This window comes from Orycteropus afer, unplaced genomic scaffold, assembly GCF_000298275.1.
Source record: "Orycteropus afer afer isolate SDZICR_OR568_19922 unplaced genomic scaffold, OryAfe1.0 scaffold00121, whole genome shotgun sequence".
Classification (NCBI taxonomy): domain Eukaryota; kingdom Metazoa; phylum Chordata; class Mammalia; order Tubulidentata; family Orycteropodidae; genus Orycteropus; species Orycteropus afer.
Window position 1 is genome coordinate 7326478 of NW_006921708.1, and position 24699 is coordinate 7351176.

Genomic DNA, 24699 nt, shown 5'->3' on the forward strand with positions numbered 1-24699 from the left:
AAATGTGATAGAAGAAAAGGAATGCAAAAGAAAGTAGTGAGACTGACAAAGTGTGGGTCCCAAATCCATCCCTTATATCTTATGTGATCTGGGTCAAGTGACTTCACCTTGCTAAGCATCAATTTCTTTCATCTTTAAAATGGTATGTAATAATGCTACCTACGTCATAAGAATTGTATAATAAATGTAAATAAAGTACTTAGCACAATGACTAGTGCATAGTCTATACTCAATATATATTTATAATCATCATCATCATAAATTCCAGGTGAGGCCAAGAGGATGAGGATCTGGAAAGCCACAGAAAGGCCATTTGACAAAGCCATTTAGCCATTAGGGATTTCATTAGTCTCCTTTGAGATGATGGAGGGAAGACGAAGACAGAGATGAGTCTGCCTAGAAATGAACTGGGATTGTGTCCTGGGGGATAATTGACTTCTAGTTTTTTCCTATGAATATAAAACTGCACACTGCATTTCATGAGCATTTACATTAACAGCAAGTCTGTAGATTTCTTCATGTGGGCTATAAATCTTTCTCTTCATGCATATTATCCACACTTCCCAAGAGAATGCTATGTACATAATAGGCAAAGTGGAAGGAAGGAAAGAAGGAACAAAGGGAGGGAGGGAGGGAGAGAGGGAGAGAGGGAGAGTGTATGGTTTTTCTGTGGGTCTGCTGAAATGTAAATGGTCTCAAAGTTCTCCAAAGTCATGGCCAAGAATTACATTTCTCATTTGCTTCCATATTTTAAAAATGCTCATTTCCTTGATATCCTGGTGTCTTTGGAACTAGGGCAAAGGTACAGACACACACCTCTGAGTTCATGTATGTGTGCACCAAGAAGTATATGAAATTAGAACGTATCCCACGGGTTCCCACTAAACACAATCAAACTTGAATTTCAAGAATTATTTCAGATTGCATGATGAGAATATAAAGTAGTTCTGTAAAGCCCAGTTAAAGCTGTATAATTTTCTCACTTTTTCAAATTCACTGGCACTGTCAGGAATGTCACATCTTGAAAAAAAGGGGACACGAGTCTGGGAAAGCTGCTCCAATTCAGATTCTAAATCCTTGGTAGCATCATACAAAGACTCAGCATAAAAGGCTTTGTCATCTTTTCTCTTCCAAGCAAAACCCAATGCCATCATACATATCTAGAAGGAAGAACATGACATCCATGAGTAGCTGGAGCACGAGTGTTCCAGTTCTACCACTAGAGCTGTCCTCTTATTACTTCATTACAAATGAGACCCTACTTTCTGGTTCTAAACAGACACATGTCATCACCTACCTTCAACTCTGCCCCCACTACTCATTAGGAGTGGCCATGTGCTTCACCTCTCTAAGGCTCTTTCTCCATATGAAAAATGGGACATTTGTGGAGATAAAGTAACATGCCATGTGGTGTTTAACACAAGGCTTTGCTCGCAGCTTTTCCTCATCATATCTTATATCAAGCTATATTCTATGACATTACTATGATTTCACTTATTTCACTTTTCCTCCTATTTGCAGACAGCTGCTGTAACATGGGGTGTTCCTTACCATCAGCGGCTGGGTGACAAAAGCACAGCTCACCACAGATAGAAACAGCAGATGCAGCCACCGCACACATTGTGTTGAGTCAAACCTGCTCCAAGAGAGAGAGCTGTGGTCAGCGACCCTATGATGGCAGCTGTTGTTATTTGAGCACAGAGATTAAAAAAAGAGAGAGAGAGAGAGATCTTCAGGCTCTTGTAGTGGTGGGCATGACCATGGCAAGGAGGCTGCTTGTGGAGATGGGCGCAGCATATTTCTGCTCACTGGAAGGGGGGCACGCCTCCTGTCCAAAGAAGGGCATCAACCTCCTGGGAGCCACACAAGAAGAAAGAAAAAGGAAAACCCAATACACAGACATGGGACAAGGAACAGATACCAGAAAAGGGAGGTTGGTATAATACTAAAAACAGCAATAACAATAATGTTAACATCTGCTGAGCACTTAATAGATCCTAGGTACTGTGCCTATATTCATTGTTTTGTTCAGTGTTTTTCTCAGTATTGCCTTTATTCCTTATAACACCCTATAAACTAAGCACTATTTCCTCAAAAAACCCATTGCTGTCTAGTCAATTCCAAAACACTATTAGTACCCCTATTTATAGATGAAGAGCTCTGGTGTTGCAATGGTTAAGTATTCAGCTGCTAAGCCACCCAGTGGCTCTGTGGGAAAAAAGACCTGGTGATCTGCTCCTATAAAGACTGAAGCCTAGAAAACTTCCTATGAGAAAGTTCTCCTATGTCTCACTTTCAAACTCACTGCCGTTGAGTCGGATCTGACTCATAGTGACCCATGCTTGGATTTCCGAGGTGGTATCACTACGGAAGTAGATTGGCCAACTTTCATTCCAAGGAGTGGCTGGTGGGTTTGAACATCCAGCCTTCTGTTAGCAGTCAAGTGCCTTAGGTACTATGCCACCAGAGCTCCCTCTCCTATGTCAGATGGGGTAAAATGAGTTAGAACCAACTCAACAGCAACTAAGAAAAAAAAACATTTTTACAGATGAGCAAACTGAGGTACAGAGAGGTTTTAAGTAACTTTCCTATCATCACAGAATCATTCAATATATTAACTGGGACAAAGAAAAGAGCAGGGAATGAAGTGCTTTGATTTTGTCACTACTTTTCTTATTTTATGTACAGTTGGGCCCCTGTGGCCTTGCTGAATCAAATCTGGGGGCAGGCAAGGTAGAGTGGAGCTACCTTGGAGTCCAGACCAAGGGTCAGTATACATGGTGGAACCAGGTCTGAATCTAGGAAACAGGAGTCCCAGTGCTGCCTAGCAAGTGTCTACTTTTTGTAATGACTTGTGTGATAGTTGGAGCTGTGTGTCAACTTGGCTGGACCACGATTCTGTGTGGTTTAAGCTGTTGTGATGTGGTTATTCCCATGATGGGATCAGATGATTATGTTTTGAGCAGGCAATCTGGTGAAAGCGAGTTTCCTGAGGGGTGTGGCCTGCTTCTAGTATATCCAAGGACATCCTGGGAAAAGAGACATTCTTCTGTGGATTGGGATTCTTTTGTGCTGCCTACAACTGTTCGAGAGTGAACAGTCCACCATTCAACTTGGAGATCTTGGATTTGTCATTCGTTGGAGTCAACAGCCGGTGTAATGTCTGCCAGCCTTGAGCTCCTCAGCCCCTGTGGTTACAAGACTGGGAAAAGCCTCCAGCTTGACATGGAAAAGCCTCCCGCTTGATGTTTGATTCAGGAACTTTGGTCTTGCCAGCTTCTTTAAGTGTGTGAGCCATTTTCCTAAGATAAATTTCTCTCTCTCTCTCTCTCTCTCTCTCTATATATATATATATATAAGCTTTATTGGCTTTTGTTTTTCTAGGGAACCCAGTCTAACACACTTGAAAAGATGCATGACATCCTCTACACTGGTGCACCAGCTCAGTCCCTAGATCTCTTGGTCGCTTCATAAATGCTGGTATCTTTCCTTCCTTGAGTGATGGGTCTTGAAGCTTCCTGTCATACCTGGAGTTCATCTCAGTCTAGACTGCAGTCACAGATTTGGCTGGGCTAACCAATCACTGCATATGATTTTATTCACCTGGGGATTAATGAAGGAGAAAATAGCAATAGCAACATGTGATACTTGCATTTCATGTGTTCCCGGAAATGCAGGGATTTCCCTATAAATGTATGACTTCAATCAAAGGACTTGAGGATATTTTTAAAAGCTGTATGACTCACCTGTATCCTAGAACTCCTGTTCCCAAACCACAGGCTATGGACACCATTGCACATACAGCCCAGGCTGCAGAGCCCACCCAAGATGGAAGCACCCTCTGCCGTTGGGAAATGAGATCTGCAAGCCCTTTACTGGGTGCTGAGGAATAACAGGGCAGAAGGCAAAGTTTTAGTATCAAATCTTACCAACCTGGGACTTTTATCTTTTCCCATTGTTGTTGTGACAGGAAGCACAAAATTTCCCCTCAGGGATACTCGCTTCCTAAGCCCCTCAATAGCAAAGACTGATGAACCAATTTCCATCCCATACCCCAGATGACTAAGTAGGGTGACCTGCAGTAGGTAGGTTCTACCATGATTTGGATCATTCCCCATTTGCCATCAGGGCAGTGGTTTGGGTGTGTTATTCAGATTTCATTGCCTTCAGATTTCATTCTAAAGACATACTTATGATGAGAGGGCTCCTGTGTAGTGCTTTCTGCCTACAAATGGAGGACTCTGTAGCCACATTCCCTCAAGGGAAAGCTCATAGGTAGATTCCCCATAGAGGATACCTCCAGAGGCCATTCCATAATTTAGGCAGAGCAGCACAACATGTTTAGACAGACAGAGAGGCTTTTCCAGGAAATTGGCATTAGGCAAACCTTGTAGCCCTCTGGCTGGGACAGCAGAGGTGACCTGAGCAACAGCTCCTGAACCATCTCCTTCCTACCTGGTGTGTTGAGCATGGAGCCTAGCACTCTGCAATCTCACCTCCTAGACCACTCATCAGGTTTCCAGGTGTGTAGCTTGTCCTGGTGACCAGGATCTGACATGATTTCTAGTTCCCTGATTGCCAGCCAGTACTTGTACCCTGCACTGAACCCAGCTCTTGTGCCAGAGATCCCATTCACTATCAAAAACAACTTTTTTATACCCTACAGTGGGTTTTTTTTTTTTTTTTGGTTTACCATGTGTAAAGCCTTCTGCAATGGTGGGCACAACAACATCTTCTCCTCCTTCAACTGCCAGCACCTCCCTCACAGCCACTACCCACAAAGCCACAGCATCCTCAGCTCCAGATCTAGGGATGGAGCCTGAGAAACCCATTTGCTCATCCACTCTGCTGCTCTAAGACCCTGCAGCCACATGCAAGCTGTGGATTCTTCACTTCTTGCTGCTCCCTGCTAGGACAGGACCAAGATTGTCCCCTCTGGGACATTAACCTTAGATATTTGGCCATTCTTTCAGGTCTCCAGGGACTCAGCCCTAGTGTTCATGATTAACTCACCTGTCTCCACTGGCCTATTGCCAAGCTTCCACAATCTGACACTGCAGACTTTCTTTACCCTAATTAATATATTGCTATCAAAAAATTGGAAGCTTCAAATTTTAGAATGCTTAATGAAAATTTAAGAGTCTATTACTGACCTTAAAAGCTAAGACCAAATCAATGTCAATCCACACAAGAAGTCCTGCAACACATGGGATGCCTCCATTGTAGCTATGCTTGTGTCCTGCTTTTAAATGTTATTAGAACATTTGCCCTGCTTCCCCTACACTTGTCCTATTGCTCCCATGTCTTCAGGCTGACACTGAACAAGGAAGGTAGAGAGCTGAGTTGCACATATAAGCCATGCCATACTTGCAACCTTATACATGCTGAGAGAAGGAGCTGCCCTTCTTCCTCAATGAGCAGACTCACCAGGATCAGCCTTCTGGTCACTGTCATTCCCAGTGAAGAAATCTGATGTGTTACACTAGAAAAGAACAGTTAGGACAAAATTAGTACATAAATGGAGAGAGATTTTACACATAAAGCTTTGTCCCAATAGCAACATAGTTTGTAAGTTTTCACAGAAGACAGAATTGACATTGGTGAGGGATTAGTAAGTGCCAGTCCTCTGGATGGATTCTGAGAAAGGGTTGTCGTGAGAGGAGGCATGGTCTGCCTCTAGAGTCAGCTCTTCATGCCCTCAGAGTGTGACCATGTGTGCCTGAGGCAGTGGTGGTGTTCTAGTGGCCACACACTGCAGTCAAGGAAGACCACTCAACTGTTCTTTGGAATACATGACCTAGATCCTCTCCAAAGTGACAATTCCAGCCATGAGCAATCAAAATGGGATAAAACACTAGTGTGGTATTTGGGGAGCAGTGAGAACAGAAAAAGTTGTGGTGGCGGGCAGGACACATGAAAGGGACTGGTACCCAAGCCCTGGGTGTAAGAGCTTATGTTCAAGAAATGGGAACTGAGGGGCTGTCGAACAGGAGAGATAAAGACTTGAGAAAATAAAGAATGCAGTCATTGTTTAAGGGGCACTGAGTTTCTATTAGTAGCTGTGAAACAATTTGGAAAAGGACAGTAATACTGGTGGCACAACCTGATGAATGTAATCAATGTCATGAATTATACATCTAAAAATTGTTGAACTGGGAAATATTTATATATAAATACATATTTACCACAATGTAAATAAATAAATAAGTAAGAGATTCTCTGCGCCTTAAATCTCTACTACATGGAAGAGCCACTGAACTAGAGATCCAAAGGAGCAAAATACCAATGGGATAATGTAGTGGAAGTGTTTAGAAATTACCCTTCAAATTGTGTCACAGCCACATCTGTCCCACTTAAGACCTAGAGTGGCACTCACTCAACATGGGCACACATCTTCTCCAAGACCTTTCCATTCACAACACAGCTCTCACAAGGACTTCCCAGCCCCGTGCTCTCCCACCCTGGGCCCATCCAAAATTTCACCAACACACACAGTTTGCTTTCTGGTTCTGCCAGGCTTCACACCTTCTGGCTTCTGCTGATTTACCTCCTCCCGACCCTTCCTGAACAGTGGCCCCACCATGGCTTGTGGCCTAGAAACACTCTTCTCCCCTGAAGGACCCACCTTTGTCTATCATCTTTGGCCAGCCTGGGGTTTTCTGTAGATTCATCATTGTCTCCAACCCACCAGGGGCCTGATGTCTCCATGTCAGAACTCAGCCAAGGGAGGGTGCCAGGAATATCTAATTGTTAGAATGTTAAACTAGAGAGTTCTCTCCTGTACATAATTATCTATTTACCTTGAATTTCTTCAGTGTATCTAGTGTCCTTCCATGAGAATTAGGACCTGATTTGAAAAAAGTCAATGTATGATGTCAAACCACGGATTTACATAAAGGTTACTAGGACACTGCTTTCTTCTCTTCCCTCCTGAGTTCACAGGATGAGACTTTCTTGAGAAACAAGAAAGGACTAGGATGGGAACTTCTCAAAGTTGCAATCCTGGAATGGACTTGGACAACCCTTCACATATACCCCCGATGCTGACCTATAGAAACAGATCATCTTGAGGAAAATGTTTAGCTGGAAAAGTAAAAAGAGCCTTAAAAGAAAATATTGATAAATGTGACTATACACAATTTTTACAAAGTAATAACAACATGAATATCAATCGCACCTGGGAAAAAAAAGCCACTACCCATTTGATAAATGCCTAATTTACTTAATGTTTGAGAAGCACTTACGTATAAGGAAGAGGAAAGGATTTTAAAAAGTTAACACACATATGGGCAAAGGAAATGAACGAACGGGTCACAGTAAACATTAAATGGCTTTTAAGCATATGAAAGACGCTCAACTTCCTTCATCATTAACACAATGCAAATTAAAAGTTAGTTGCTGTTGTTGTTGTGTGCCATCGAGTTGATTCAGATTCACAGTGACCCTATAAGACAGAACATACCTTTCTCAAAGGATTTCTTAGGCTGCAATCTTTACAGGAAGGAGTCCTTGTGGTACAATGGTTAAGTGCTTGGCTGCTAACTGAAAGGTTGGCAATTCAAACGCACCAGCTACTCTACAAGAGAAAGAGCTGGCAATCTGCTCCCATAAAGAGTACAGCCTAGGAAACCCTATGAGGCAGTTATGCTCTATCCTGTAGGGCCACTATGAGTAGGAATGGACTCAACACCACACAATAACAACAACAATCTTTGCAGGTGCAGGCTGCCAGGTCTTCTCTCTTGCAGAGCCACTGGTAGGTTCCAACTGCTGACTTTCCAGTTAGCAGCTGAGCATTCAACCATTGCTCCACTAGGGCTCCTTAAAATTAACACTAACAACAACAACAAAAAAAAAAAACCACTGCCATCAAGTCAATTCTGACTCATAGTGACCATATAGGTCAGAGTAGAACTACTCCATAGGGTTTCCCCAGCTGGAAATCTTTATAGAAGCAGACTTTCTCATCTTTCTTCTGCAGAGATGCTGGTCAGATTGAATCACTGACCTTTTGGATAGCATCTGAATGTTTTAACCACTGTGCCACCAGAGCTCCTTTAAAATTAACTGTGTTGTTGTTGTTGTTGTTGTTGTTGTTTGCCGTCGAGTCGGACTCGACTCATAGCGACCCCTCCTTGGGTTTCCGAGGCAGTATCACTACGGAAGTAGACTGCCCCATCTTCCTGTAGGAGTCATAATTTCTACTTGGTAGACTGGAAAAGAGTAGCCACAGGAGGAAGGTTTCTTTGACCCTCTCCTGTCAGACTTCAATATCCTGTTGTTACCATTTTTATACTTTCAATATTGTTAAAAGGAGCTCTGGTGGTGTAGTGGATGAGGGATTTTTTTTTAACCTTTTTAAGGTTAGCAGTTCAAACCCATCTGCTGCTCCATGGAAGGAAGACTGGGTGATCTATTTCTATAAAGATTTACAGCGTTGGAAATCCAATGGGGGTCACTATGAGAAGGAAACAACAAGTTGATGTTTGTTTGGCAGTGAGGTTTTTTTTTTTTTTTTTTTTTTTAAGGTTGATAAGTAACACACTTACCCTGAATTGCGTTCTCTGGTACAGCCTTTAGCCTGCAGCCAGGCTCCTCTCTGGACAGCCCTGTGGTGTTCTGCAGAAGAAAGGGCTGTTTAGAGCTGGTAATAACCTGTCCTGCAGACTGAAGGGCTGTTCAAAGTTGGTGATAACCTGTGGAAAGGGGAGATCCTTGGGAGGGCAGGGGCTGTGGGACAGTGCCACCATACCTGGCTGAACCGGAAGAGCAGTGACAAGAGCAGCGCCCCTGGAGAAGCCACAAGTGTACACAAGAGGCCTGTCCTGAAGGAGTCATGGGTGATGTAGGTGATGCCAATGTCCAACGAGAGCTGGAATAGTCATAGTCCAACCACAACCTTACTCTAACCCATACATGTTTCAAAGACACACAATCATTTGTAACTACACATACATGTAATGTGAATGAACACATTTGATAATGTTTTCTCTCTCTCTGAATTGTTTATCTCTCATCCTAGAGTTAATCATTCTCATTTTCCTACTATAGAAATATTTTGGATTGAACAAGCATTTGCTGAGTGCCCATCTTCTTCTAGGCACAAAGCTCAATGTCCTCACATGCTTCACTGATTCTATCCTTACTTCAGTCTTAGGTGACAGGCATCAATGATACCCTCAATCTATCAATGAGTAGAGAGGTGTGTTGAGTAGCCCAGAGTCAGACAACTCACCAATGTCAGAGAGGAAGGCCAAACTTAGGTTCCTTTCCTATGTTTACATAGGGCCTTCATGCTGATGAAATTCCTTTGTCAACTTTTTACATATTATGTGTGCATATTCTTCTTTTTAAGAAAAGATTCTACCAATACATTTCTGTTATTGCACAAGCACTGAATACAGGAGCAGCCACTTCACATCTACAGCAGACAATGAGTCCTACCCCTGAAACTGCTGTCTCCAGCTCCTAGTCATGTGTTCTTGAATCACACGGGGGCCCTGTGAGCTCAGCGGGCTGGGATCCCACTAAGGGTCATGTGGTGGTCAGAAGAAATGACTGTAAACTGTTTCCTCTAACCTAAAAAGTCATGTGGTAACTCTTTTTCTACTAAGGAAAATCAGGGTCTCCATTTTCCATGTTACCTGCTGACACTTATTTAAAATTAATCTCTACACCTCATAAGGGATGACTAGAGCTACAAACTGGCATCCCAATACCAAGTGTGGTCATCAGAATCAATTTTTGGCCAGGGTAAATTTTTTAAAATTGGAATTAATTATCAATATTTAAAAAATACAGGAGAGTTCTCATCAGAAAATTTCAGGTGCCAATACCTTCAGAAAAATCGTCCTATATGGCTCCATGGGGAGTCAGGGCAGTGCTGGCTTCACCCAGAGCTCCACCTTCTACAGGTTCCTCCTCTAAACTATATCACTTATCTAGTCCTTCAAGGATTGATGATTGTTTCACTTTGTTAAAACCTTCTCCTTCCCCTCCCCCTCCCTTCTTCCTTCTCTCTCTCTCTCTCTCTTTTTTTTTTTTTTTTGGTGAAGCTTTGATTTTTTGCTAATGCCTTATTTGAAGGTTCACATTGGAGGTCCATGATTGGAAAGCCACTTTCAAGGAAGTATGAGGCTCCTACCTTCTCTTGCTGTGTAGCAGTGAGTGCAGCAGTGAGACAGGAGTACATGCACAGCAAAGAAAAGGAGACTGTGAGCCGCTGTGTGTGGAGGTAGCAGCTATAGGAGGGACGGCTGTACACAGAGATCCAGATGTGGACATCCTCCAAGTACTCTGTGAACTTGGTGTACAGAAGCTAAAACAGGAACCAAAAGAAAAGTACTTACAGGCATTAAGCATTTATCTAAATGTAAAAAAAAAATTCCACCACTTGTCTGTCAGCTTGTGGTAATGTGGTGCTTTGCATATTGCTGTGATGCTAGAAGCTATGCCACTGATATTTCAAATACCAGTAGAGTCACCCACGGTGGACAGGTTTCAGCAGAGCTTCTATACTGTGACAGACTAGGAAGGAGGAAGTAGCAATTTACTTTTGAAAACATTGGCCAATGAAAATTTTATGGATAGCAGTGAAACACTGTCTGATATTGTGCCAGAAAATGAGCCCCTAAAACAGCACTCAAAATAAGAGTGGGGAAGACATGTCTCCTCAAAGTATGTTGTTGTTATATGCCTTCGAGTCAGACCCAACTCATAGTGACCCTTCCTTGGGTTGCCTAGGCTGTATCACTACGGAAGTAGATTGCCCAACCTTCCTTCCGAGGATTGGCTGGTGGGTTTGAACAGCCAGCCTTCTGGTTAGCAGTCAAGTGCCTTAGGCACTATGCTACCAGAGCTCCTTCCTCAAAGTATAGCTGACCATAATGTCATGGATAGAGTTAAGCTTTCAGGACCTTCATTTGCTGATGTAGCATGACTCAAAATGAGAATAAACAGCTGCAAATATCCATAAATAAATGGAACATGGAATCTATAATGTATAAATTTGAGAAAATTAGAAATTGTCAAAAAATGAAGTGGAACACAAAGAGATCAATATCATAGGAATTGGGGAGATGAAATGGACTGGTATTGGCCATTTTGAATCAGATAATCATATGGTGTACTATGCTGGCAATGACATATTGAAGAAGAAACATGTCACATTCATTGTCAAAAAGAGTATTTGAAGATTTATCCTGAAATACAATGCTTTCAGTGATAGTACATTATCCAAAAGCCTAAAAGGAAGACCAGTAAATATGATTATTATTGAAATTTATGCACCAATGTCTACCAACAAAGATGAAGAAATTAAATACTTTTTATCAACTTCTGCATTTTAAAATTGATCAAACATGAAATCAAGGTGCACTGATAATTACTGGTGATTGGAATGCAAAAGTAGGAAATAAAGAAGCAGCATCAGTAGTTGGAAAATATGCTCTTGGTGATAGAAATGAAGCAGGGGATTACATAATAGGATTTTACAGGACCAACAAATTATTCATTGCAAATACTTTTCAACAAAATAAATGGTAACTCTACATATGGACCTCACTGCATGGAATACACAGGAATCAAATTAACTACATTTGTGGAAAGAAACAATGGAAAAGCTCAATATCATCAGTGAGAACAAAGCCAGGGGCCAATTGCAGAATAGAGCATCAATTGCTCATATGCAAGTTCCAGTTGTAATTGAAGAGAATTAAAACAAGTCCACAAAAGGCAAAATTGGTGAGCTGAAATATTCCACCTGAACTTAAAGATCATCTGAAGAATAGATTTGATGTATTGAAGAGTAATGACTGAAGACGAGATGACTTGTGGGATGACATCAAGGACATCAAACATGAAGAAGGCAAAAGGCCATTTAGAACACAAGTGATAAAGAAAAAAACAAAATGGATGTCAGAAGAGACTTTGAAACTTGCTCTTGGACATAGATCAGCTAAAGGGAAAGGAAGAAATGATGATGTAAAAGAGCTGAACAGAAGATTTCAAAAAGCAGCTCAAAAAGACAAAATATTATAAAGAAATGTACAAAAAGCTGGAGTAAGAAAACCAAAAGGGAAGAACATACCTGGCATTTCTCAATCTGATAGAACTGAAGAGAAAATTCAAGCCTTGAATTACAATGTTAAAGGATTCCTTGTGCAAAAAAAAAAAAAAAAAAATTGAACAATGCAGGAAGCATCAAAAGAAGATTAAGAAATACACAGAGTCATTGTAGCAAAAAGAATTAATTGACATTAAACCACATCAGGAGGCAGCATATGACCAATGGTAGTGATAGAAGAGGTTCAAATTGCACTGAAGGCATTGAAAAAACTAATGTTTCAGAAACTGACTAAATATCAATTGAGATTTCATCAAACTGATGCAACACTAGAAGTACTTCCTCATCTATGCCAAGAAAATTGGAAGACAGCTATTTGGCCAACCAACTGGAATAGATTTGTATTTCTGCCCTTCCAAAGAAAGATGATCCAACAGAATATGGAAATTATCGAACAATATCACTACTATCACATGCAAGTAAAATTATGCTGAAGATAATTCAAAAATGATTGTAGCAGTACATTGATTGGGAACTACAAGAAATTCAACCCAGATTCACAAGAACACATAGAAAGAGACATATCATTGCTGATGTCATATGGATCTTGGCTAAGAAAGAGCAGAGAATACAAGAAAGATGTTTCCTGTGTTGTTGACTTACTGACTAGGCAAAGGCATTTGACTGTGTGGACCATAACAAATTATTGATAACATCGTGAAGAAGGAAAATTCCAGAACACTTATTAGTGCTGATGCAGAACCTATACATAGACCAAGAGGCAGTTATTCAACCAGAAAAAAGGGATACTGTATGGTTTAAAATTAGGAAAGATGTGAGTAAAAGTTGTATCCTTTCACCATACTTGATCATTATTCAATCTATATGTTGAGCAAATAATCTGAGAAGATGGACTATATGAAGAAGCAAGTGGCATCACAATTAGAAGACTCATTAACAACATGCAATATGCTGATGGCACAACTTTGCTTACTGAAAGTGAAGAGGACCTGAAGCACTTACTGATGACTACAGCCTTCAGTAAGTATTACACCTCAGCATAAAGAAAACAAATCCACACAACTGGACCAATAAGGAACATCATAATAAACAGAGAAAATGCTAATGTTGCAAAGATTTCATTTTACTTGGATCTATAATCAACATCCATGGAAGCAGCAGTCAAGAGATCAAACAATGTATTGCATAGGGCAAATCTACTGCAAAAGATCTCTTTAAAGTGCTAAAAACCATGTTACCTTGAAGAATGAGATGTACCTCACCCAAGCCATGCTATTTTCAATTGCCTCATACATATGCAAAAGCTGGACAATGAATAAGGAAGACCAAAGAATAAGCAATACTTTTGAATTGCAGAGTTGGTGAAGAAAATTGAATATACCATGGACTGCCAGAAAAACAAACAAATACAGCTAGAATGCTCCTTAGAAGTAAGGATGGCAAGACTTCATCTCACCTACTTTGGACATGTTATCAGGATGGATCAGTTCCTTGAAAAAGACACCGTGTTTGGTAAACTAGAGGGAGAGCAGAAAAAGAGGAAGACCCTCACTGTAATGGACTGACACAGTGGCTGTATGTAACACAGCGATGTTTATGAGGATGGCATAGAACCATCAATGTTCTTTATCATTGTAAATAGGGTCACTATGAGTCAGAACCAATTCAACAACACCTAACATCAAATAACATCTTAGTTGATAATCAGTAACCTTCTAAGCAGAGACTCCAATTGTGTCATTTAAAAATCTCTTGGTCTGCATATATTCCAGATGCCGAGTGCCTTTAGGTGTGGGTGGCTCTCATTTGACACTCTAGCCATGCTCTGGACTCGGCACTGCCTGCCATTCTGCTGGGACCTCCTGAGCTTTTGTGCACACATTCCTTCTCCCCACTGTCTCCCCTTCAAGTGCCTTCAGTTCTGGTTCAAAGAGGCCTTACTCTCAGATCCTCTGCTTACAAACCCCCACCTGGCAGAACCAATCCTTTAATTTATTTTCCTACTAGACCTTTTTAAAACCCATTTTCCTACGTTCTCCAACAATGCAGTTAATGTTCAATGAAATTTGAGCGCACTGAGAGTGGAACTGTGCCCCAAGTCCATGTCAGTGCCCCTCATAGTGTCTGCCACAGAGTGGGTGACACACTGTTAGGGAACTGAGCTAAGTTTTTAAAGTTTCTGTTTGCTTCAAACAATGTTTGATTCTCAAGACTGTTACAGAAAAAAATAACGAAAAGTAGAATTGATATAGAATCCAAGCAGAACATAGAAGCAAATGCCAGCAAGAGTTCTAACAGAATGAAAATAAAAGGGATATACCTTTACAAGAACTGGCTAGCATGTGCTGGACAATGAATAAGGAAGACTGAATAAGAGTTGATGCCTTTGAATTGTGGTGTTGGCAAAGAATACTGAAAATACCATGGACTGCCAGAAAAAAATAACAAGTATGTCCTGGAAGAAGTACAGCCAAATACTCCTTAGGTGGGACAATGGTCAGATTTTGTCTCACCTATTTTGGTCATGCTGTCTGAGGGGACCAGTCTCTGGAGAACAACATCATGCTTTATAAAGCAGAGGATCAATGAAAAAGGGAAAGACCCTCAATGAGATGGCTTGACACAGTGGCTGCAATGATAAGCTCAAGCTTAGCAAGAATTTTGAGGATGGCACAGGAAAAGGCAGTGCTTCATTCTGTTGTATATAGGGTTGCTGTGAGTTGGAGTTAACTCTATGGCACTTAGCAAGAAGAAGAAGAAGCATATATATGGTGATTGAGCCAGAGGGCACATCTACATGCGTTGATGTATTACTAAATTAAAAAAAAAAAAACTCACTTCCATTGCGTCGATTGTGACTCACAATGTTCCCAACTGGTTTTCCAAGGCTGTAAGTCTTTATAGAAGTAGATGACCCCATCTTCCTTCTGTGAAGCAGCTGGTGGGTTTGAAACACTGATCTTCTGATGAGCAGCTAATGCCTTATCCACTATACCACCAGAGCTCCTTATTAACAAGTATAAATTAAAAAGTATATAAATGGGGGGAAATGTGAATATTCATTGATATATTACCAGTGTTTGTGATGCAGCCTAAGAAACCATTCACCAGCAACACAATGTTCTCTATAACAGAATTAAATGAGGGAAAACCTTAAAAAACCAAATAGGTGAATAGTTAAGTAAAGAATAGTGACAATGAACCATTATGTGGTCTTTAAATGATGACTTTTTAAAAAATGGATAGATGGGTGGACTGGCTGAATGACCAGGTATATCTAGGCAGGGGTGGTGTGCCCATGACCAAGTATAAGGCTAGCAAATGATGTTCTACGTGCATATTTATATGCTCTGTAAGAACCTCCAGGTGTACAGTAGAGCTGACAAGGGGCAAGGTTGTCGTGGCTTCTTGGCCACAGCCAGCTACACAGAGGGAGTAAGTACTTAGACATATGGGCTTGGGATCATGGTCGCAGGGGACATCAAGCTCAACTGGCATAACATACTGCACAAAAACATTGTTCTACATCCTACTTTGGTGAGTAGCAGCTGGGATCTTAAAAGCTTATAAGAGATCATCTAGATGCAATGATGGGTCTTTCCTCGTCCAGAGCAAAGAAGAATGAAGAAAACCAAAGACACTTGGAAACAAGTAGTCCAAGGGACTGGCAGATGATGCGATCCTCAGCCTATATGACCATGAGACCAGAAGAACTACATGGTGCCTGGCTACCACTGTCAACCACTCAAAGTGGGATCAGTTCAGGAGATACTGGATAGAGTGGGAGAACAATGTGGAACAAAACTCAAAATCATAAAAAAATAAAAAAATAAAGACCAGGTTTGTTGGTCTGATAGAGCCTGGTGAGACTCCTGAGACTATGGCCCCTAGTCACCCTTCAGGTCTGGAATTGAACTCATTCCTGTGGCTTCCAGCCAACAATGGACAGGTATATGAGGTGAACATTTACATCAGATAGATACACTCCTAGGAGTGATCAATCATGGGAGAACAGAAGCGCAGTATTTGCACAGGGAGACAGCTTGTGGGGTGGGAGTGCATGGGAGGGAAGGATACAAGGAAGAAGTAACTATGGGGAGGAAGTGGGAAGAGAGCTGTTAAATTGTGGGGAATTGCAGTTAATGTCATAAGACAAAATGTGTATGAACTGCTGTATGGAAAATGAATTTGATCTGTAAACTTTCACCCAGATCACAGTAATTTTTTTTAAAAAAAATGCATAAAGAAACTTACTCTAAAATGTGAAATTAGAAAATATGAAATGCACAAGCATTATTATTACAGACATATAAAATACATTTGTATAGAAGGAGAGATTAGATGGGAACATGAAAAAATAAAAAGGTTCATGGTTTGTGAGATTATGGGTAACTTTTGTCTTTTTTGTCAGCCCCAGGGTTACAGGTGAGAAGAGACAACGCAGGGACACCCAGAGTAGCAGGCCGGAAGAGCAGGAGAAAGGGGATAAAAGCCTTGAACCCAGACAGAAGAGCAGTCAGCCCCAGGGTTACAGGTGAGGAGAGACAACTCAGGCCTGCCCAGAGTAGCAGGCCGGAAGAGCAGGAGAAAGGGGATAAAAGCCTTGAACCCAGACAGAAGATCAGTCAGCCCCAGGGTTACAGGTGAGGAGAGACAACTCAGGGACGCCCAAAGAAGCAGGCCAGAAAAGCAGGAGAAAGGGGATTAAAAGCCAGGAAGCCAGACAGAGGAACAGTCAGCCACAGGGACCCAGGTGGGGGTGATACAAGAGGTCACCAACAGCAGGACAAACTTGTCTGTCGGTTTGTCCTACTGTGGTGACATGTAGATGTGAGTTTTGAGGCTGAGCCTCTGGTGTTTAAAACCCAGCGAGATGCACCTGGTGCACAGGTAACAGCCCAGCTTATAGACTGAGACAGACTAGGAAGAAGGAAGAGGCCGTCCACTTCTGAAAGAATTGGCCAGGGAAAACCTTATGAATAGCAAAGAAACACTGTTTGGTTTTGTCTCTTCACTATCCTCTACCCTCTCATCCCTGATCGTGTCTATTTTCTATTCATCAGTTATTTTGGTTGTTCAAGATATATACAGAGGCCTCCAAGAGTCTTTAATTAGATGCCTTTGGACAACACACACCTCTAGCAACCACAACTTTCATAAGTGTTATTATACTTACAAGAAGAAAAACACCACTGAAATATTCAATAATTGGGAAGGCTATTAATCCATTCCTGGATGGTCACTTAATGTCTGTGTCATTTAAGATACCAGTACATTGATAACTAACTAAGAAAATAAATAACAAACTTAATTTTAGAAAAGTTTTAAAAGTAACAGCAGTGAAAGAGGCAGTGCTAAAGAGTGGAGTGTGCAAGTGAGATGAGTATGCACTGTAGGAAGGTCTCCTCTGTCTCGGCCTACCTTCCAGAAGCCAAGGCCTTGGTGTAGAGGGATGAGCTCCCGTTCTACCCTTCCATCCCCTTGGCCTGCAGCAAGCCAGCACTCTGCAGGGAAGCACCAGCTTTGCCCAGTGTGCAGCTCCTTTACCAGCAGGTGGCTGATATACCAGCCCGGAGAAGGACCACAATTGTTGTGCCAAAGACGGATCTTCCAAAGAGGGCCAAGATGACCAGGAACACTGAGGATATACACAATAGTGCTTCATTACCCAGTGTGTGCTGGGCTGTCTAGCACTTAAGGCATATTTAGTCTAAGCGGGGCATATCATACATATAAAACCAGTTGCTGTGGAGTAGACGGTGGCTCTTGGTGGCCTCATGTGTGTCAGACACATAATAAACAATTATCATGCTGAGTGGTATGTACAGGCCTTCTGGACTGTGGACATCCATGGGGTGGACGATTAATTCTTGGAGAACCCTCTAATCACATCACAACAAGGGGTCACAAAGCCCCAATAACAGTGATTGTACGCACAGGTCCTTAATACCTACTAGTTTCCCTTTATCAAATTCACCAAAATCTCATTAATTTGTATCTAGTTGAATTAGTCTGACTTAACTTTTGTTCTGTTAATGGAGATGTAAAAGTCTAAATAAATCAATCTTATAAACAATATATTCTAAAAGAAAAATTCTAGTTCATTACTTACATATTTTATAAAAAATATCAAGTGCTGTACTCATATCTTGATAAATTATCCCTCTGGCCCCAAGTCACCATTTTGTGATGGTATATGTCCTTGCTATTCTGAACTTGGGATGAATTTAAGTAATTTAAGGAAGTTGAATGGCAAAGAAAATGCCATGATTTATAAACTTTTACTAGCATGTAGCATCAATAATTCAATCTCTCCCTCTCTTCTTCTTTTGTCTCTTCATATAAACATACTAATCTATTCCAAACAACAAACTTTAAAGTATAAAATTGATTGTATGTATTTTGATGCTCCCCATTAGAAAGTAATACTATGTATTTCTACAATTTTGGATTTGTAACAAAGATACACTAATTCCAACTGTCGCTCTTTCCCAAATTATGGAGTCAAAATATTTCAAAGTACCTCAGTATAAAGGTATGCCTGGAATTTCTTTCAAATAGGGGCTTCTCTGGACAATAGAGTTCTTTTGTTTCTGAAAGTCCATTTTTACCATATAAAACAATGTAAACCTACAAAACAAAGACACAGGGGTGAAAGTTCAAGTATTTGCTAGATTGTGCTGAATTGGGGACTTCCTTACATTTTCTTCCAATTTCCCTCTGTAAGTCCACCCTCAAGAGCACTGTGTGCCACAGTGTGGAATCAAGGGTGGAGGGTGATGTGGCACAGAGAAGGACAGGGAAGTAGTTTTTACACATTTGATCTAGAAAAGCTATAGCCCAAATCAGATTCTCTAGGATGTTCCCTTTTCTCCTGTAGACCAGAGAACACCTACAACAGTGTGTGTGGATGATCCTCCTCCCTTCAGTAGGAGGAAAGTCTCTGAAGCAGCTTGTCAGACACTGGGGATGGGCCAGGGTGCAAGGTGGGCATACTGCACCCCAATGTCAGCACAACTTACTCTGTAACACGCATTCCCAGTCTAGGAAGGACTAGGATTGTCACCCTTTACTGGTGTCTGTTTTTATACACAAATTTATAGTTTTGATATAGTTTATCAGTCTCTCATGTGAGAAAGGTATATGTTTATTTCTTGTTTTTAAATCATTCCTTCTCCTGAAGTATATAGGCAGTACCTGGATTATGAATCAGTTACATTCCTAAGTCTGTCTTTAGTTGAATTTGTACAGAAGTTGAAAATGTTAGGTATGGTTCATATCTAATGTCAGTTAGTGAAATGTTTGTCTTAGTATATAGTGTATGTTTCTATGCATAAATGGTATTAAAGAAACACTTCCAGATACACTGGAACATTTTAACATAATAATACAGAAATAATAATAATGTTTTGATGAATGTCACAAAGTAGCATGTTTGTTATTACAAGCCATTGTATGTACCTCAAATTTTTAACATAGTAGGCTTTATGGGGGTTGGTTTGTAACTATGGGTTGTATGTAAGTTGGACTTTTGTCACCCAGGGACTACCTCCCTGTATGTTGCCTTTCAATACTTTGCAATTTGGTTTTTCACATTTAGTTCTTTAACTTTTTGAATTTATTTTTGGATATAATGAAAAATGAAGATCTAATGTTACTTTTTCACACAAGGAAAGCATTGTCTCAAAACATTTTATTGAACAGCCCATCTTTTTCCCTCTGGCCTTGAAGGCTTACTCACTTGGCTATGTTGGTTCGCTAGTCTCCAATTTGTTCCATGAATCTAGTGATCAGTTCTCTGACAACTAACTCTACACTATCTAGTTCCATCACTGCAAAGAAAGCCTGGGCATTTTGTTGAGGAAGTGCCTGCCCTGTCCTTCTCTTCATGACTATTCTTGGAAATTAATTTTCCAAATGAATTTTAGAATTAGTTTTCCAAGTTCAATAAAACATCATTGAACTTGATTGGCATTTCATTGAATTTAATCACTTTATGCCTTAGTTTTTCATTTGTAAAGTGGAACTTACATATAGGATACTTTGAGGATTAATAAAATGTCATGTAGTAAAGCCCAATCCACATTTTCTACTATTAATATCATTATATCCATACACATTAATTTCAGGAAAATCAACACAAGAAAATTAATTTTTCTGTCCATGAAAAATATAGATCTTTAATTGCTTAATTTCTTTATGTACTTGGTAAATTTTCTCTGATGGTCTGGTAACTGGTGGATTTATTTCTAGACACATCATCATTTTGTGGCTGTGATAAAGAGGATCTTGTTTTCTATTATGTCCCCTAATTGTTTATTACTATTATATAGGACACCTTTGATGTATTTATCTTAATCATACCTTCAGCAATTTTGTTAGACTTTCAAATTGTGCGTTTCTGCTGCCCTTACTCACACCTGCTAACGGTCTCCAGACATAGCCAAGTTGCATCTCTCTAGATGCCCATGGTTACCTTTGCAGTCAGTTGGGCTGGAGCGCGAAAGCCTGTGTCAATAACTATTGCATATAACTGTTGGTCTGGTGAGGTGCTTTCTTGCAGGAAAATGTAACCACTTTTATTTTTTTCATGATGATCTACTTGTTTGCTTTTAGTAACCAAAAATGCATAAAGAATCATAAAAAGCACAATAAAAATAATGGGAATCTTGTTTTCTGGGCAACTGTAAATAAAATGAGAGAAATAAACAGTAAATTAATCATGAAAATAAACACAAAAAAACTGACTGACTGCCCCCAACCCACACACATAACTAAGCCCCCTCTGATCCTCTTTACTCAAATTCTTGCTTTGTAAATGGGAGAGAAAATGAAGCAGGAGGGGGAGAGAAAGAGAGGTGATTTTTGTTGAGGATAGTGGCCATGAAGAAAAAACTGGAAAGAGTGGAGTGGCATCTGTCCTCCTCTGAGCGTCTTGTCTGGTTTTGAGCCCCTTTAGAGGAGAAGTGCTAGAGACTGAATCAAAAGGGCTTTTGAAGACATATGGTGTCCCTGTGGCCCAATGACCAGCACCCAATAGCATGGACTCTGGAATCAAAGGAATCTTCTGATGGACCCAACTTCCACATCTGAGAGCCATGCCATTCTAGACAAATCACTGCCTCTCTTTGAAGAAGTTCCTTGGTGAAATATATGCAAAAATACAATCTCAGTAGGTTATTATAAAGATTAAGTAATTTATATAAAATTCCTCAAACGGGCAGGTACAATAAGTATTTTTTGCTTTCCTCTCTCCCTCCCTTCTTTTCCTCCCAGTAGAACAGGCAATCAGATGTTATTGGTACCCAGACTCGGCATCTCATCTGCCCTTGCAAATAGAACTGCTTTCTCTCTATCTGCAGCCTTCTGTTCCCAGACACCAGTTCTGGTTTGTAGGACAGATCACTGCACTGCTGCAGACCCACAGATTGCAGTCCCATCAATTGTGCTGGCACTATAAGCTTGATATGGTGTTCTGCCTGGAATGGAGTCTTACGGACATTTGATGGGACATTAAGTGATAGACGTTGGATGCCCACATTGCATTATTGTCCCTTGCCCATTTTGGCTCCATCTAAAGATTAGGCTCTTGTCTTGGTTTTCCTGCCCTGCCTGGAATGTTTCTTCCCCATGAGGACAGATCCTTTTTCTGAGCCCCACCTTGTCAGTTTGGCAAGGTGCTCACGGATCAACTAGATCCAACCTTCCCTTCTTCTTCGGCATAACTGAGCCCTTGGAACCTCCTGAACTCTAGCTGTAGCTCCCAGAATGCAACTATCCCCACATGACTTCAAGTGTTGCCTTTGGCTGGATGTCCCAGCATGGGCCCACCCAATGGCTTGCACCCTCAATAGTATCCATTCCTGGGTAGACAGGTGGACTGCTGGTGACCGTAACTGAGACCAGCACTGGTAGCATTAATGATTCATATCTGTCTTTGTAATGACCAGATCCACTTACTAGTCTACAAAACAGTCAACTCTTTGATGATTTATTAAATAATAAAGTAAGGTACAATTCCCTATTATGTAAATATGAGTGAGAAAAACTTAACACTCAACACTCATGAGAAAATGCAGACTCTGCCATCAATATTCATTAAGGAAATATTTATTAAGTACTAACTACACACCAAGGACTCTATTAAGTGTGGGGCTACACTGATGAATAAGACAGAGAAAGTTCCTGTCTGCTTAGAGCTTACATTCTGTTTACATATATTCCAGAATATAAATATATTTGTTCTACATAAACAATGACTATACAAGCAGGGTGAATATTTTAAATTTATCATCCAAAGTGAGACATTTAAGAGAGGAAGAGGGAACTATTAATAACCCAATTGATAATGATTAACCAAATTTACACTGAACTAAAACTAAGCTTAAAAGTAAAAAAATTATGCTGACATTTTCGAGTTTATACATCTTCTTTCAGTGAATGTTAAGTATAGGTAGATAAATATAGATAACTGTTTAATATTTAAAGATAGTTATTTTTAATTATGAGTATTACAAAATAAAATTATAATAACAGATTTCAAGCATCTGCTGAATTAAACTTGAGTATCTAATTTATTTTTGTCTTGATTTAGAAAATGGAACTTACCTCTGTAACTTAGAAATGTCGCTCCTTTCAAAACTAGCATTCAGCTTCCTTCTTACAAGTGTGAATGTTGTGAGGTGATTATAGCTGAAAGAGAAATACCAATTAGGAAGATGGACTGAACTGTGGTAACAGCAATTGTTTACAAGACAATTGTGCATTGGTTAGAAAAAGAAAGATGAATTCCAATAATTATAACTTTATGATTTAGACTCAGTTCAAGGAATGTATCAAAAACTTAAGTTAGGAACAAATGACACTGTTCTCAAGATATACCTGACATCTTTCCCTCTGAGCCTTTGAGCACATAGTTCCAACTAACACTTTCTTTTTCATTATATGAGACTCTAGGTGTCTCTCTCTAGACTTCCTTGTATATCTCTATTAGAGCCCTCTTCACAGTTCAACTTGAATGTTTAGAATTAGACTGTCTCAGCTTCAAAGTGCAATTTAGCTGCAGATTGATCCCCGTCAATTAGTCAAACTCTGTTAACTTCTTTCCCAACTGCCTATATTATAATTGGTAGCTACTACCATGACAATCACTATCAATTAGGATTTTTTTTGAAAACCTATCCCTTCTCCTTTGTTCTGCTGTGCATGGGGTCGCTATGAGTCGGAAGCGACTCAACAGCACCTAACAACAACAACATCCCTTCTCCATTCACTTTTGCTGAAGCCCCATCAGTATTCATTTTGTACTCCTGCTTAGCAGAGATTGGAATATAAGAGGGAATGAGTAATGGATTAATAGTTTAGTGAATTATTTAATATTGAAGTAAAACACTGTACCATTACCAGTAGGTTCCAGTGTGTTCCTAGACATGGCATTATGTAAATTTAAGAATAAGTCATTAGCAAATCAATGAATGATTTATAAATCACATTAGTGTATAATGTGCTATGGACATACTGGACTCCTAAAAGGCAACCATGAAATATGATTCTTTATAGATTAATTTTCCTTAAGAAGGAAGTTATTATTTCTATTTCTAAATATGTATAATAATTATCTATTATAATGAAAATACATTTATAAAAAAGAATGACCTGAGCTTCTGATAGAACTGTCAGAAGGCTAGATAACAAAGAATTTCTAATTTAGTGACATGGATGATATATACAAAAACCCCAAGAAGGTTGTGCATAATTAGTGTAGAGACTTCTCCTGTATCACAAAATTCACATTAACAAACCCCCTCACCAGAGGTCCCCATCCCCTAGCTACAAACTACACACTCCTAAGGAGTACCAGAACTTCTACAATCATACAACCTACCAATCCAGAGCACTAGCATCCATCTATTGATGCTTTCCTTCAATAGATATTTGCTAAACACCAATTACATACCAGTCCCCATGGGGAAACAGTGAGTACAAACAGCACTTATATAATCCAGACCCTGCACCAGGGAGGCTACAACAGAAGAGGACAACCAAGACTTGCATACAAGATATGACAATAAGAAGGTTTCAGAGGCATTTACAGGCAGGGTGATTCAACGGTAGAATTCTTGCCTCCCATGTGGGATACTCAGGTTTGATTCCTGGCCAGTGTACCTCATGTGTAACCACTATTCACTATAGTGGTAACATGTGCACTACTAGACTAAGATGGACAAGGAAGAAAGGTGATGTACTTCCAAAAATCAGCCAATGAAAACAGTGGATCACTGTGGTCTGATCTTCAACTGATGCTGGGGATGGCACAGGACTAAGCAGCATTTCATTCCATTGCATAAGGGGTCACCATGAATTGGAACTGACTTGATGACAACTAACATAATAGGTATAAAAAAAGGCACAAAAAGAGTTGTATAAACCAAGGTTGCTCCTTTTTCTTTTTGTTGTTGTTGTTAGGTGCCATCAAGTCATTTCCAACTCATAGCGACCCCATGCACAGCAGAATGAAACACCACCCAATCCTGCACCAGCTACATGATCCCTGTTATACTTAGCCCATTGCTGCAGCCACCATGTCACTCCATCTCGTCAAAGGTCTTCCCCTC

General features: G+C 40.3%; 1 protein-coding gene across 1 annotated transcript in view; it reads right to left on the reverse strand.

Annotated features, from left to right (window-relative positions):
• Nucleotides 1-24699, reverse strand: part of PKD1L1 (polycystin 1 like 1, transient receptor potential channel interacting) — a 256681-nt gene that overhangs the window by 50317 nt on the left and 181665 nt on the right. Inside the window, exons 28-37 of the mRNA XM_007944144.1 lie at nucleotides 22694-22777; nucleotides 20562-20769; nucleotides 18609-18715; nucleotides 17507-17723; nucleotides 10145-10318; nucleotides 8753-8872; nucleotides 5428-5482; nucleotides 3747-3882; nucleotides 1552-1636; nucleotides 984-1160 (exon numbers count right to left, since the gene is read on the reverse strand). Coding sequence (XP_007942335.1) covers nucleotides 984-1160; nucleotides 1552-1636; nucleotides 3747-3882; nucleotides 5428-5482; nucleotides 8753-8872; nucleotides 10145-10318; nucleotides 17507-17723; nucleotides 18609-18715; nucleotides 20562-20769; nucleotides 22694-22777 — 1363 coding nt within the window. The remainder of the gene's footprint in view (nucleotides 1-983; nucleotides 1161-1551; nucleotides 1637-3746; nucleotides 3883-5427; nucleotides 5483-8752; nucleotides 8873-10144; nucleotides 10319-17506; nucleotides 17724-18608; nucleotides 18716-20561; nucleotides 20770-22693; nucleotides 22778-24699) is intronic.